This window comes from Thermobia domestica, chromosome 2 (assembly GCF_964235325.1).
Source record: "Thermobia domestica chromosome 2, izTheDome1.hap1.1, whole genome shotgun sequence".
In the NCBI taxonomy this organism is placed as follows: domain Eukaryota; kingdom Metazoa; phylum Arthropoda; class Insecta; order Zygentoma; family Lepismatidae; genus Thermobia; species Thermobia domestica.
The window spans coordinates 22,201,459-22,218,181 of NC_137455.1; the positions used below are offsets into that span (position 1 = coordinate 22,201,459).

A 16,723-nucleotide genomic window follows, 5' to 3' on the forward strand; every position below is an offset into this window, starting at 1 on the left:
GTTCGCAAGAATCGCGGTCATATCACTGAGAAGACCTGCTAATATTCACAGTTACCAGTGGCCACTTGCCTACGTATTTTGAACTTGTGCAGCGTGTTTTTCCCTTGTCACTTAGTGTAAACAATGGAAGAGGATATGTTTCCAACTATTCAAGAAATCTTAGTGTCAGAACAGCAACAAGGATCTGCATGACAATATTTCAGTCATCGTCAGTAGCCTGAATTATGGCTAGATCATTGTTTTACAACTTTTTTCAGTTCTCGGCATACTGTGTAATGTAATTTCTACGACACATCTATAAAAAATAAACTCTTTTTTCCAATCTGCAGAAGTGCAATTGCCTATCAAATAACGAAAAAAAAAATTTTGTTACCGTTTTAAACGGTACAAATAATACACTTTTCTGTAATAGTTTCAATGTCCTGACTTTCTCCCAGCATATCAGTACTTCCGTCAAGATACACCATTTGAAAATGGCTCTAGGCTAAATGGACAATTGTATCTTCTCATAGTAATGTAATCTAGTAGTACCACAAGCGGGTTTTAGGGCGCTGGATGCGCCCGTGAGAACATTTGGGGACATAACTGTTCACTGAAAATGAAAAAAAAAAAAAAAAAAAAAAAGGCCGGAGAATGTTGAATTTGTCGAGAAAGTAAATATTAGTAGCAGAATGGTAAAATTTGGAGGAGAAAAGTATATTTGAGGAGCAAAATGACAAATATACACTGACATACAATCCGTGGTAAGTGCCAGAACGAAAATATTGAGTAAACAGTCCAGGTGTTATTCAGAACTGATGGAACATATAGGCACGCGCATTCTTCTGGTGATTATTTGAACTACTTCCACAGTGAATATTAGATAGCCAGTTTTGCACTGAGTAGTGTTAGGCACGTAGGCCACATTTTCACATTAAACCGAATTTTTTCATTTTTGGCACTTAGCACGGATTTTATATTCAATCTACAAATTTAGGAAGCTAAAGGTAAATTTTAGGAGGAGAATAGGAATTTGGGAGGAAAAAGTAAAGAACAGTAAATTTCTTGGAAGATTGCGCCCAAACTGTCGGAGAAGATAAGCACCATTGAATGAAACTGCCTAAGGATTCCTACTCGTCACAAGGTTATTCGCCAAATATGAAACATATATGCTTCAACCACCCATCTATTCACTCGACCTGAAGTTAACTTTTTCCAGTGAAACCACATCCCAAAGGATGTCGTTTTGTGTCAGAAAATAAAATGAAAGCAACATCGCAGGACGCATTATGGATGGTTGCAAAAGACGGTCCGAGACCGGAAGTTTTTTTGAATCCTATGGAAAGTGGAAAAACAAGTATTGGTGCAGCTTACATCGTTGTAAGACACTAGTTGTTTTATTAAATCAACGACCCAACTAATTTTATTTATTTATAGTTTTTTATTTATTTATAGCCCTTTAGACTAAAGGGATGGATGATTAATGACAGTGAATGATTGTGCAATTAATTTTTTTATTCTCTGCCACCGGGAACCGAACCCAGGACCACGTGTACCAAAGACACACACACTAACCACTAGACCAGCGGGAAGGGCCACTGTTTTATAATCAAACTATGTAAGAGTGTATTCGTAAATACGGTACCGAATTAAATACATTAAACTGCAATTATTTTTAGTTTTAATAACGAATCAAGATACTGCGAATGATTACGCGAGAAACAAAAAAATGGCGATCATAACAAGCAGCAAATGACGTTACATTCCAAGCTTATTGATAACGTTAAAAGTTTAATATTTTAGTGTATTCACGTAAATAAACTTGAGAAAGCACTACTATAGTACAAATACAGTAATCAACAAAATTATACATAGTGAACGTACAAGTACAGTACAACATACATAAACAAAAAAAATAAATGCATACGAAATATTTAGTAGTGTAAAAGCCTAAGCTCGTGATGATATTTATCTCAAGTGAGAATGACAATAAATACATTTATCTACTACATTTCAACCATTTTCTACTTTTTTTGTTTTTCACATAAACCATTTCTTTCACAACCTTGTTCTTTCAAAATGTTCACTTTATATTTTCTACGATAGACATGTGTGCATATTTTGAATCAGAAAAAAAAAATACATGATTTCCAAAATAGATAATTAACTTTCATATTAAGTATGTACAGAGACATTCAAAAGTACATTCCTCTCAGGTAAATTTTGCCCCAACAACTTCTGAATGACTTATGTACAATTTTCTGTATATTAAAGGGAAAAAAAAGAATCAATTTAATACAAGACGCAGTTTAGTTACTCCCACTGGTCAATAAATTCAGATAAGTAATAGAAGAAGTATTATAAAATCGGGAACGAACTATTGAATGTGACTATACATACATCACACATACTGACATACTGCACTTAATTTCATTTACTCTTATTCACACATGCACTAACAAAATTTAACAGCAAAGTCTTGAAGCATACAGAAAAGTCCTGTCCTTAGCGTGGATTCTACTCTTTTACAGTACTTTTTCTACATATAACTTTTGACAGAAGTCAATGTTATTTATTTACTTGTAATCAAGGGCGACCATTAGGGGGAGCAAGGCGGGGCGCTCGCCTCCCCTTGAAGAAATTGTACTTCGGAATATCGAACACTCAATTGAATTTTTACAGAATAGTTACAGCAAAATTTGAAACTATATTTGAAATGTCGCTTATACTTGCCCCCTTTGGAAACCACAACATGGGCGGCCTTGCTTGTAATGAAAAATAACATACAGTGGACCCGCGATTTATAAACCCCTCGCGAATAATTAGGTTTCCGAACAAGTTTTGTTGACAATTTTTTTCCGTCGGCTTGTTACGAACAATATTTTGGGATACGAATGTACACACACACACACACGGCTGTACCGACAATTCCACGCGCCAAGTACTGATTTGTAAGTTTCCTATAAACAGTGTCTCCCAGAATTCTGTGTTCGAAAACGAAGGACAATTTGAGTACAGTTTTCAGTAAATTAAAGAGAACGTAATTTTCTGTATATGCCAGCCCTACCACCGTTATTTCCAAAATAAATTTTACCAAACGAAAAGAACTTTTGTTGCTGACTGTATACCTCATAGTTTTATTTAGTGTTACTTATTTAGATAAAACTATTTTCATTCTATATTTAGCATCACAGAAAAACTTAAAAATGTTTTTAAAAAATACATACAGTATCCTGTTCCTCTGGCTAGAACGGATAAATTGTATTTACAATGTAAAAAAGTAATTTCGGTTACGAACTGCATTACAGAACGGTTTAAGTTTGTAACCAGAGGGTCCACTGTATTATCAAAAACATGCTCTATACAATTTTGGCATATAGTAAATTTTGTATCTTCCCGCTGACAAATTCTTTGTTAACCAATAAAGAATTTAATTTTCTCTACAAAACAGAATGTGTGCTTTAACGATCAACTCATCCAGAAAATATTAATTACATAATTTACTTCAGGCATACTTTTGTACTTGACTCCTCTAATATTTCCCTTTTCCAATTTTGATACACTTGCCAGTACACTCATTATTTTATTCTATCTATCAATAACTTTGGAACAAGTAAACGAACTTGCACAGAAGTGACACGTGTAGATTGTTAACGGAACACAAAAAACGAGTTTCTGTCTTACAACTAGACACTGCAAGGATTTTACCAAAGAAAAGAATTGGAAATAGTGAAAAACAGGAAAGAAGCACGTGTCAAACCAGATAGCCGTTACTTAAAATACTGTTTAACAATAACATTTCTCAACACAATATTTTCCCTGAAGTTTTCGACGGGCCGAACTTCTTAGGTTAAGGAAAAAAGATTTCTGCAATGTAGATGTCGCTAACTGCAAGTGTCTTGGATGAAGATGCTCAAAATATGCATCTTCTGCTACGAGACCATACTTCACATCAAAACGTATCTCCATAGTTGCAATTTAGTGGAAGCTTGGAGGATAAAATAAAAGCAATCTTATAATGCCCACTCCAACAAATTCCCGGAAGGAACCTCCCAATAACAATCCTACATACACCAACAAATCGAATTTGGATGACGTAATGCACTATTCAATATTATGGTCTTGTTTGCCGATTGTCTGTTATACAAGAATCTCAATTATAATCACAAAAACACCGTTACAGCTTACACACAAACTATTCATTTCCTTGATGTATTAATTAAAATATTCTCGTTGAAATATACAAATGAAATTTTAAATTTTTCGAATTTATTCTTGAATATATATTTGTCTTTAATTCTACAATGATTTTGAGAGGATAAATAGAAAACTCTACATTCAAATTAGCTGATTCATCCCGATTTTATTGACAAAAGAACACAGACATCAAGATCCAATTTTCATGGTTGTTTTTGCATTGTAATACTTACATTTTAGGTTTCTACAATTACTTTTGTTCGATTCTTTTACCACTAGTTTTATGAATTCCGAAGAAAGTTGTAGGAAGCAATCGTGTTACTTGATTCATAAGATGTAAGTTCATAAAAATAAAAATAATACATATTCTTATGCTCACTCTATGATTACGGTATATTACCGTTGTGAAATATTTTGGAAGCAACGTACTTTTTGTCACTTTTGACACACACGCATTTTCGTAACAAAAGTCACGCCGATAACCTACTGGCTACAGCGCTGGCCTTTGGTGTATGTATGTTAAAATTTGAAATATTCGAATAAATTAACAGCGTGTTCAAACACTGATAGTACTATAATGCTCTCCACCACTTGGTGCAGCAGCCCATTTTGTGGGCCTAAGCCTGCTCCAGCGCCATCTACTAACGATCAGTTGAACTAGGTCCAGCCAAGCGGCGAGAATGTGGTCAGCACACTGTGACGTCCTGTCCCTAAAAGGCGCATCAGAAGCTTTCTAGACCTAGTAGCCGTTACGTCACCTGGCTCCCCAGTTTGTCTCACGACGCTGGGTGGATGCCGAAAATTGGGTATCACCGACCGGGAATCGAACCCGGGACGTGAATCCAACACTCTAACCACTAGACTATGGTGTCCCCTAGTATAATGTCTTTAGATAGTTATAATATAGGACAAATTCTTCATGACCTTGCTGTTACATAAGTACGTAGACAACAAAAGATTAGAAGTTATGTTAAATACAAAGTGATGACTCAGTGGCAAAATGCTCACCTCTGGTGCAACGAGTGGCTGGTTGGATCTTATGAGTTTTCTGATGGGCAACATCGTATCCACGAGTTTTCATGGTGTTCCTTTTCCTTCCACAACCTCATTCCACCAATTCTTTCATACTCACTTTCAATAATTGTTCCTTCTCTTTCATATAAAGGACGTTAAAATTTCACTTAATTTTATTTAAAAGGCAATCCCTTTGTTGAATTCCTGGCAATCTGCCAGTTTCTTCGGGATAAGGATACATACGGCAAATCTTTGTTTCGTAAAATTTAATGACTTTCACACTACATATCGTCAATTGACCAGTTATTTATTTATTTATTGACAAGTATTATGAATGTGCAAGTACAGTCGGAACACGAAAACATTATTAACCGAAGGTATGAGGAAATTTTGGGGAAGTCGCTTACGGGTTTCACATATCTGACATCGTATCATCCTCATATTTGATTGAAAGGAATGAGAGAAGTCAAGAGGGAAGATATCGCGATACGACCCACGAAACCCGTCTGATTACAAAGCAAGCACTTTAATCCTTAATGGCGAAAAGCTTAACATGTTTCATTAATTAAGGTGAGGCTGTGGACTCTTTAATGGGTGTGTATTTGAAACTAGGAACAATAAAGATGTGGACTTTCAATTCTCCTCTTCAACGTCTATATAGAAGAGGCTGTGAAAGAATTCTTTGATGAAAACGAGAAAGGAGTAAAAGTACATGGTCAGGTTTTCAGCACAATAAGGTTTGCTGATGACATAGCACTGATAGCGGAGAACGAAAAGGACTTGCAGGAAGCACTTTCAAACTTGAACGACCAACTGAAAAAAACATGCAAAATAAAGATAAAGAAGAAGAAAACCAAAGTGATAAAGTGCACAAGATCAGGACAGGAAGAGGCAAACGTATGGGTAGATGGAGAGAAAATCGAAGACGTTAAGACATTCCTTTATTTAGGAAGTCTAATATCCTCGGACGGAAGAAGTGAAAAAGACGTAAGTTCCAGAATAGCGCAGCCTAAACAAGCATCCAATACGAAAAGAAGACTGGTAACATCAAGAAATGTGTCGTTAGATGTTCGTTAATTAAGCGATTAATTAAGACTCTGGTTATGGAGCGTGGCGCTTTACGGATCAGAGACATGGACATTGAGAAAAGCTGAAATATCCACGCTGAAAGCATTTGAAATGTGGTGTTTTCGCGGAATGCTGCTCATATCATGGACCGAAAGAAAAAAGGAAGGAAGACGTACTAAAAGAAGCTAATGAAGGACGACAGATCATGAAGATAATAGGAAAAAAGAAGATACAGCATGCTTGGTCATCTTATTCGGCACTCCGATTGGATCACCGTGTTGATAGAGGGAAAGGCAGAGAGAAAACCAGATGCAGTTACGAAGAAGAGGCCTTATCAAAGTATAAAACAGCTCTCCCAAGCGAGAGAAAAGTTTCAAAATCTTCATGTTGCTTACCAACCTATGGCTGAGGTGAACAAGAGAAAGAAGAAAGTTATATGATGCATTGAGACCAGCGATTAGAACAAATTACAAATTATTAAAGATGAAAAATACAGGTTTCGTTAAATATGTCAAAAATATTTTTAATCACGAGTGGAGCTTGAAACTCAGTAGCAGACTTAAATGTTAATGGAAGATAAGCAAAAGTAAGAAGTTAAAGGACTTATGTTCTAAAATTAAGGACTTGATAACGACGTAATAAGGAAAAGAGTTGAGTTGATTTTGAGTTTAACGTCCCGTTCAGTAGAGAGGCTATATGAGACGGGGACCTACTGATTAACGTGGAATCCGAACATGAGTTCCCGCCGGGAATCGAACCCGGGGCTCTTACGCCAAAAGCGCGTATGCTAACCGCTTAGCCACGAAAAAGCTCTCCGTAATAAAGAAAAGAGTTTGAACTGAAACTAACTTCAAGTGAGTCAGATACTCAATACTAAAAAGCTAAAATGTAGATGGAAAGTAATGAAAATGTATGTGTGAGAACTACAGAGAATGTTTACGGTGAAAAAAATATGTATCATTACATAACGAAGCTTCGTAGGCGCTCAACTAACTGAGAATATGAATTAGATTTTTAAAAAGGACATTGAAAGGGACATATCAGGGATATTGAAGTAAAACCTGCTAAATTCATTTTTCAATTTTGTCAGGAAACGATAGAAAAGGTGACGCCCTTATGTTTCATAATTGTTGAACAATTTGTTTGTTTAGTGGTCACAGCAGATTTTGTTTCTATACCCTTGGTATGGAGGAAAACAAAGGAAGCAAGAACGATTACTACAACACACGGAGAAACAAGGCAAGAAGTTCCACACAGAGAAGAAGAATCATTTACAAATACTTATTGCATCTCTGCATCCCGAAGGTTCAATGCTGGGTTCACAATAGCTCCCCAATGACTTCTGTCCTTAGCCAACTAGATCCAGTTTCTACTTTGTTATTTCTGTGAGATTCATCTTAATATTGTCCTCCCATCAGCGCTTAGGTCATCTTATCTCTTCCCGATTGGGTTTCCGTTCAAATTTTGAAAGCTTTCCTATTTTCTCTCATTCTAGCCACATGACCTGCCTACCTGAGTTTCCTAGACCTAATAATTCTCACAATGTTAGGTGAACCATATAAATTATGCAGTTCCAGTTATGGAGTTTCTGCCATTCCCGTCCCTCTTGGATCCGAATAGTTCTCTCCTCGCTTGCGGAGTCATTACAAAATGATGTATTTGTTAGACCATATTTAAACTGGATTTGAAATGTACAGTCACGCTCAAAAATCACTTCACATAACTATCGCGTAAAGGTATAAAAACATCAATATAAAAACTTGTTTTAACAATTTTCAGAGAATAGCGGGAAACACAACTATATGTGCTAGCTGTCTAAAGAGAAAATATTGCAATGTCTTGGATCATGGCTACATTATGCAGAAAACCAATATTTATGTTTCCGGAAAAGAGCGCACGTACTGACACTGTCTCCTTGCCTCATTTCCCTGCCTCATACGAGTAAAATAAGGACAAAAATTATACATAACCTTAATACGACTTGAAAACTACGTGTGTATTTAAAAATACCAACAAACGCAAACAACATATTTATTTAGACATTTCTTGGCATTGCAAAGTTTACCCAGTGTTGTGAGGACAACTGGGAATCTACTTGAAAGAACGAACTTCGGGTCTAAAAAGGCAGCATTAACGGTGAGGGGAGCCGATGTGCCAACCACACATCGCCGCCCGAAAGGCATGAGGGTTACACACTTTTTTCTTTATTGTTTTTTATTTATTTATTTTATATATAAGAGGATATTATTATACAGTTGTTGGTTCAAAACGCATTACGAAACGTATACGTTGCTTCCAAAATAATACATCATTGGCGAACCACATATGTATACGGAAATGAGCAAGACTTTCCTATTGGCTGGGTTTGCAAGATTTTTCTCTTGGTTTCGTTCGCAACAGTTAACTTACTTAGATAATTAATTCTTAGAATAGAAAAAAATAATAAAAATAATACAGAAGAACTTTTTCTTTACGAATAATATAATTACGAAAACTTACTTCGGTAAATACTACATCAACTTTGTAAATACAGAAGCTTTGAATTTAGATTAAAAATCGATATTTAAAAAATATTTTAAAAATGTATATTTTCTCAATAAAACAAGTGTTTTCCAAGGCATCTGTGTTACTTCACAGTTGATAACGTGTATTCAGTCTCACTGTTATTAGTAATTTGTGTCCATCAAAGAATTCTATCATCTTCCTTCTTTTGAAGATGATGCCATTGCTATTTAGCTGAAATATGTTCTATACAACTAATGTCAAAAATGCAAGTTTTGATTCTATTTACTTCAGCGCATGAAATGGCATCTTTTAACGGAAGTATTTTTCTTTAGGTCTTTGGTTTTATTACCTTGCTTCTCCTACAAATATTCTGAATAAATAAACAATGTAAGTACAATTACAAGGTTTACTAATTACAATGTAAGTACTGCCCAACTTATTCAGTTAACTCTTGAGTGTCAAAACGGGCATTACTGCGCCTCCACTAAATGTTAATTAGCAACTTGCTAAGAAATACTTCTTGTGTAAAATTCAAATCTGGAATGCGAATTCACGCTTATAGTGAAATTCATACTCTGGAATAAAGTTTCATATACTAATTTCTGAGTCAAGTACATTTTCTATTTATTTCTACATTGGCATTTTTGTTTTTTCAACGACTGAATGATTTTCAGCGAAAACAATATGATTTCCCTATGATAATAGTAAAACAAGATAGCCAAACACTATTTTGTTTACCTAGTTTGAAATTTTTATTATTTATTTTTAACAATAAATAATCATCTCACTGAAGTTATTAAAAACAAGCATCTGCATTATTATTATTTATAATTCATACTTCAAATTGATTGATTAAAACTTTGGTTTGCTACAGTTTTAATGTTTTGTTATTATGCTGGCTTTAGTTATTACATGTACGCGTATGTCTGTTTTATCAACATAACATAACACGCATACTGCACAATGGTAACTATTTAATACGTGCCTTTTCTTTTGTTTATATGCGTACACATATAAGCTTGATACACCCAGACTCATTACAATACTCTCCATTACGAAAGCTTTGAGTAACTAGGTGGAGAAAACTTCTTACGCAAAAACTTGAGAATGTACAAAGGCATGCAACTAATCAAAGTTATTACAAGCACTTTCCATAAGAAGTCGGTTGTCTTTATGAAATCCGCATCTGAAACAAAAGAAATACGTGCAAATTAGAGGAAACTATGGTAAAAAATTTTCATTTTTGCCTAACATTCACGGCATTGTTAAGAGTCTAACATAATAAAAATAATACAAAATTTACCATTTTTCTTTTGCTCGTTTTTCATAAGTGAAAGGCGATAATGAAATGTAACTTACCACAATCATAGATAATGTTATTCTACAACAGAAAATAGAATCTGAAGAATTTTCGGTGTTGTCATCCATAGAAATTACAGTGTTGCCAGAATAACATTTCCCCCAAAATCTAAGTTAAGGCAGCGACTAGAGGAACGACCTGAACTGCATTTGATTACGTTATCATGTTGTCTAGGAATCCTGTGAACTACTTTTTAAATAACAGTTGTATTTAGTTTGTAGCAAACAAAATAGTTTTAGCATACAGTTATTAAAATTAATGTTATTTAAAAAGCAGTTCACAGAATATCAAAACAACATCATACGTAATCAAATACAGTTGAGTTCGTTCCTCTAGTCGCTGCCTTAACTTACATTTTGCGGAAAATTTTATTCTGGCAACATTGTAATTTCTATGGATAGCAACACTGAAAATTCATGTTCATATTTTCTGTTGTAGAGTAACATTATCTATGATTATGGTATGTTGTATTTCATTATCTCCTTTCACTTATGAAAAAAAGCAAAAGAAAAAAATGGTAAATTTGTATTATTTTCGTATGTCAGGCTCTTAAAGAACTGGTTTACAAATACGTGGAAAATTACAACTCAACATTGCGTGGAACACGTTAGTTTTTAAGTACTACAACTGAACTAAATACTTTATGTATAAAATAACAAAACAGCTTACAGAGATCGTATTTGTGAAAATAAAAACTTTTCCAGTCTCGTTGTTCTCTGGATTGGCAACATGTAGAAAGGATCCTTTTTTTTTTTTTTTTTTTCCGGAATCTTCATAAGAGAAGTAAATGTAATCCTCGTTTCAAAAACTGTATTACGCATGGCCTCTTGAATACGCATGGCCTGTAAGTTGGATATGTGTTCACGCTATGCTGAGTTGTAATTTTCAATGTATATGTAAAATAGTTGGAGCACTTTTTTTTTCCCCCTCTTAAAGCATAATAATAAATGCTGTAGTTAGTAATACGAGAGAAAAAAAAAAAGAAAAAAAAGAAATCACAAGTTGACATTAATTAGTCATTTCAGGTTCCATCTTTGAGCTGACGAACAACTGAAAAGTATTCTGTGCTATGAACAAAACGTTAGGTTTTATGCGGCCTATGTGTATATATAGTTTTATAGAAATGAGGCGGCTAATGATTTGTACAAAAATCATTTATGTTAGGATGTGATCTATGGAAGAGTAATAAACAATCTTTATCCATGGAATCAATGTCTCTAAAGTCATCCCATTTTCCACCTGTGAAGAAGGTATACTTTTTTCCGAGCTATTCAATATGTATCCTACAGCCACTGTCAGCAAATAAAATTATTACTGTGTGGTACGTTGTTTATTATTTTCTGCTAAATTTCTTTACCTAACCTTTCTGATATCTTCTGACACGATTTCCTCAAAAATATTTCTATTTACTGACTTCTGGTGTATGGGAAAACAAAACTTTCGCATAAGAGCAAAATAGATAAATAGTAAAGCTGTCATCATCATCATCAGAAAAAAAAAAAATACTCTATAATGTCATATAATACTCGGCACCTGGAAATGCATTTTTTTTTTTTTTTTTTTTAATTGGAATTATATTTTAGTGTACATTTTCGTACACAGTAATTAGCAAGTGACAACTTGGTCAAGGTTGTGTGAATAGGGAAACAAACTTTCTCATCGAAGACAACAACAGCCAGGTGACCTTTACATAAGCTTCTCGGCCCGTTGCTTTTTCCAAAACAAACATCTCGTGACGTGATGGACTTTCCTAGAGAAAAATAAGAACAAAAATACTTACTGAAAACAATTTTTGGATTTTTCACCATCATACGTCACGAGATTCAATAATATAAAAAAGCACGGGCAAGAGGCAGAAGGGAAGAAAATTGATCCATCCTTCGTTCCATACAGTTTGGGTCAGAACTCCAAGAAGCAGCCATGGAGCTTGGGACTTGTGCCTTGTAAGTATCCTTTCTTTACTACAATATCCCTTTCCACTTTAGAGAGGAGATTCAGCAAAAACTCTGCCATCTGGCATGTAACGAGTCATTTATCATTGTGGGCGTAAGTCTCCTGAGTGGCACGCAACCCACTATGCTATACTTGCAAATTTAAAGATTTTATTTTCTTCTATACATGCAAATTTAAAGATTTTATTTTCTTCTGTACAAATCAATAATAATAAATTGCATTTTTAAATGGGGCCACTCATTTTTATTTTAAAGCCCTGATATATCTTGCTTTAGCATTTTTTTTAATATTTTAATAAATCCTATTTTATTAGAACAAAGGACACAAAATTAAACTTGGACAAAGGCAGCCTGGATAACCAATGGAATTATACGAGGTGCGAATCAAAAGTACGTGCCGTTTTGATGTGGTCTAAAACGCGTGACGGTATTTCAGTGAAATTTCACAGCAGTGAACTTAACACATTTTATGGTATAACTGTGCCAAACTGGAAATTTCTTACTGCAGTATTTTTTCTGCATATCTTTCATTAAAGAGAAACCATTTTGGCAGTGGTGTGATATGGATTTTACTGTGGAGAACCAACGAGCTGCCATAAAATTGTCTCACAAGGAGAAAAACGCTGGAGATATTCATCGGTAGTTGAAGGATATGCAGAGACAGTGCACTTACGGATAATATAGATAATATTGTTCGGAAGATGGTCTCTGAGTCTAAAGCAGCCAACAAGATCTTCCGGCGATTATTTTGTTGAAGCAATCTACTATTTTGTAGATATTTAGAATAAAAATCCTTTACTTACTACATACACATCTTATATTTTATCGTTTCAATACAAAAACTGTATATATAGTAAAAATATTACCCCTTTTAACTCAGACCGTCAAGCACTGATCCCGAAAGCTTAAAAAGTACCTATGTTACGATGCAGCACTAGCCTTCTTTATTGTTTGCAGCTCTCAATTACTACACACTTGTGATTTCGGAACACTGACGAGAACTTGGACCATACGTGAAAAACGGGTATTACAGTTTGAAACTAGATCGTTGGGATGATATCTTAGTTGACTTCTAAGGGCGCTTTGTTATATAAACCGGGTTACGTTAGATGCACAGTATCAATAATGGAATTAACATGTTAAGTTATTATTAAGTAGTCACAAAAATACTTACCAAAGAAATCTTTGAGAACGATCAACGAAAGAATATAAAGGCCAAGACTAAGAATTTCCGCAATAACCATCAGGTGATGCCATGTTCGTACATTCAATGCCACCATAATGAGTTCCGTCAAAATTAGTGACGTGAAGCTGATTGCTACGATGTGAATAAATTCATCTTCAAACAGAAGCAACGCGCCGTACATCAGTACACCACCTACAACATAAAAAATAAAGAAAATTACATCTTTAAACCCCATTAAATTCACATTTATGGAAAATTTCGTAACATACATTCAAATTTAGCGAATACAACTTCCGCAATAAAGTACAATAATATTGGGTCGAAGGGTTCTACAGACAGGCATTAATTCGCTGTAAGTAATCTATTTATATTAAAGTCAGTACACCAATGTATTACTTCTTTTTTCTTTCTTTCAAGCTACTGTTTCAACTTTATACGTTACTACCTTTTGTTACCCTTTTCTGTAAATATCAGTTTTCATTTTCGGCACCGAAGTTTCCATTAACCTCACCAATCAATAATCTCGTTTTGTATATACGAGGCGCGTACTAAAATTACGCGCTTTTCCCTACATCTTTTATTTTTTTAGTATTTTTCTATCATGTTTCGAGATAACTCCCACCAATATAAATCACTGCAATCTTTTTACCCAATAATCGAAGGCGTATGAGAAGTTGCTTTTTGAGTGCCTATTCTAAACACTGGAAAATGATTGATGATTCTTAGGGTACTTCTGGACGCAAAATCTTTGTCCCACGAGAAAGTCAGTCAGTCTTGAAAACCATCAAAAAGTTCTTAGGGCAAGATCAGCTATTAGGAATATCAGATATTCTTATCCTGTTAAAAGTCTTGAAGCGTTGCACTGTTCTAGTGAAGAACAAAACGTGACTGTGAAAGGTTTGGCAGATGTTGCTACAGGAAGTAATCGCTTATTCTAACGTTAAAACAGTGGATTATATGGGAGATTTCTTTGTTCCAGAACTGATCTCTATGGAGGAGATAATCGCGTGTCAGCTGCTTTTATGTTCTCGAATGGTTTACATTTGTATCCTAGCGCATATAATATACGAAAGAACATGTTCAATCGCGCTTTGGTATCATCATCACATTCTTTTTGTCCATATATTTTTCGTATGAATTTCTGCAAAGTATTTTTGAGTTCTTCGGAAACACATGAAGAATTATCTAAAGATGCAAATGATTCTCGAATGTCTGTGTCCGTTAGTAGTACTTTAAAAGAACGCATTTATCCCTTCCGCGCGAAGGATACTGCACAAACACTTCTAATGAAAGCAAGGAATCCAGACAGAGAATTACAAATGAAAGACCCATGTTCCAATATCTGTGTACATTTTAGCTTTATTGCGGACAATATGCTAATTCCCAGTAAATATAATCATAACATCGGTATCCGATGATGCACAACTATGTTTCCAGTAGATTGCTCATAAAAGCTATACACATGAAACAACATCCGTGTGGTTGCTTTCTCATGATAGCAAAATAAACGTTCCTCCAGTATGATTGCGTCCTTACTATCAACAGAGCGTACTTCTTCTAATCCAACATAAAGACTTGCTCTTATGGTTACTCTATTTTATTATTATTATTATTATTATTATTATTATTATTATTATTATTATTATTATTATTATTATTATTATTATTATTTTTCAGTCTTCTGCCAATAAGCTCCACTTTAAAGTTATCGTTCTTTTGAGCTTTGAAAAATTACGAGGATGCATCATTTAACTTATATTTCATAATAGTTTGTGGGAACTTCTTCTCTTTTGTTTGTTTCAGTAAACTCTTTTTCACAATCTTTGTTTGAAAGATGTGATGACACGTGTCAAAAATTGCATAAATTCTTCTGACTAAAGGCACAAAGATGAATGAGTATACCAGTTACTGGAAGATTTTCTGCGTAGTGAGTGAAGAAAACTTAAGCCATCGATTACTACGACATTTGTTGTGCTGGAAGTTACAGGTTCAGCTTTCTTCTCCAGAAGATGAAATAACTGATACTTGCCAATCTTGTGCCTCGATCCATCTACATGCACCACTGACAATGGGATTGGAATGAGCGGAAATTTAAGGATATCAACGAGATATAGTTTCTTCGCCATGGCTAAGAAACATACTTACCCAATTATTCCCTTCGTAAGCTTCGCTTCTTGAAGTCACACACTCTGATTCACTCCACATAACTCCGTTAGATGCAAAAGTTGACATCTTAATTCGCTTTATCGGCTTTCCGAACAGATGCTTTACTTCAGTACAGTCCTGTTTGGCAAAAACTATTGGATACGAAGTAAAGGAAGGTGGAAATATCAAATTGAGATGGCAATCAAAGCTATCCTCAACCGGTACTTCTGAGTGCTTTTCTTAAACGAATATTTACTTAGTTACCGTAAATGCAGCCTCACTGAAATGTTAACTGTTTTAAGTTTTCCGAACTCGTAAATTTCACTGAAGTGTTAACAGCTCTCTGGACTTGTGACTTGAATAACAGTGTTCTGGAAGTTATTTTAGAGATTTTTTGACACGTGAGTGAATTTTCAGTCCTTATATATAATGTAATTAGTTTCGATACTGTGGTATGAAATGTCGTTTCGTACCTTTAAGCAAAAATTTCCCCTAAAACTCCTAGCTCTAGTAATTATTAAATGATAGACGTATACTAACAAGGAAACCGATTCAAGTGTAACGCGAAATTGTAGACGAGCTTATGCGCGAACGAAGTATTTTTGTGTACAATTAATCCCATTAGAGGGAAAAACCCTCGATCTCAACGGTTCCTGAGATATAGAGGGATAAAGCTGGTGCTCTGATATTTTGTGGATTTTCGCCTATGTTGCGAGTGAATATGTTTGAAAATGCATTGAAACGTTAAGAAAGATGCACCAGAGCGAATAAAAGTGGTGTTGAATGTTGAGGTGAATGGCGTAACTTTTACCCGGGCCGAAAAAAGAAGGTCCAATAAGGAATAACAAACGCCACTGACACCGAGGACAAAATTGTGTGATATTACTTGCTAATATATCATGTCTTTAGTTCGTAGAAAATGAGAAAAGGTGATATGAAAATGTATTAATTATACTGCCACAGGAACAGAGATGTTATTATGTGAACGAAAATACTAGGTCATATTCTGTGCAAAAGCGCTATAGAAAAGCAAATCAAATAATACGAAACACAAACACACATTGTTGGAAACGTAAGTACGACAGTGTGTAGTTGTGTGACATATATTAGAAATAAACAAAAATAGTATCTTTCACTTAAAAAACGAAAACCTCCGCCTTATATACTGTATATCACATACAGTTCCGATCGGTTAATAGTTGTAGAAACTGTAAATGTTTGGAAAGTTTGGACGGCCATAATTTTTTACAGTTTTCATTCTATTAGACTGGTGATACTTTTATTCGATTCAGCGTACCAAGAAACTTATACATAGAC

General features: G+C 34.7%; 1 protein-coding gene across 4 annotated transcripts in view; it reads right to left on the reverse strand.

Annotated features, from left to right (window-relative positions):
• Nucleotides 1-4,336: 4,336 nt before the first annotated feature.
• The window catches only part of LOC145671200 (putative phospholipid-transporting ATPase IIB), a 252,247-nt gene continuing 239,860 nt past the window's right edge, over nucleotides 4,337-16,723 (reverse strand). For all 4 annotated transcript variants that reach the window (XM_081740065.1, XM_081740057.1, XM_081740074.1 and 1 more), the window contains 2 exons: nucleotides 13,250-13,453; nucleotides 4,337-9,949 (listed from right to left, as the gene is read on the reverse strand). In XM_081740065.1, coding sequence (XP_081596191.1) covers nucleotides 9,816-9,949; nucleotides 13,250-13,453 — 338 coding nt within the window. In that variant the 3' untranslated portion in view covers nucleotides 4,337-9,815. The remainder of the gene's footprint in view (nucleotides 9,950-13,249; nucleotides 13,454-16,723) is intronic.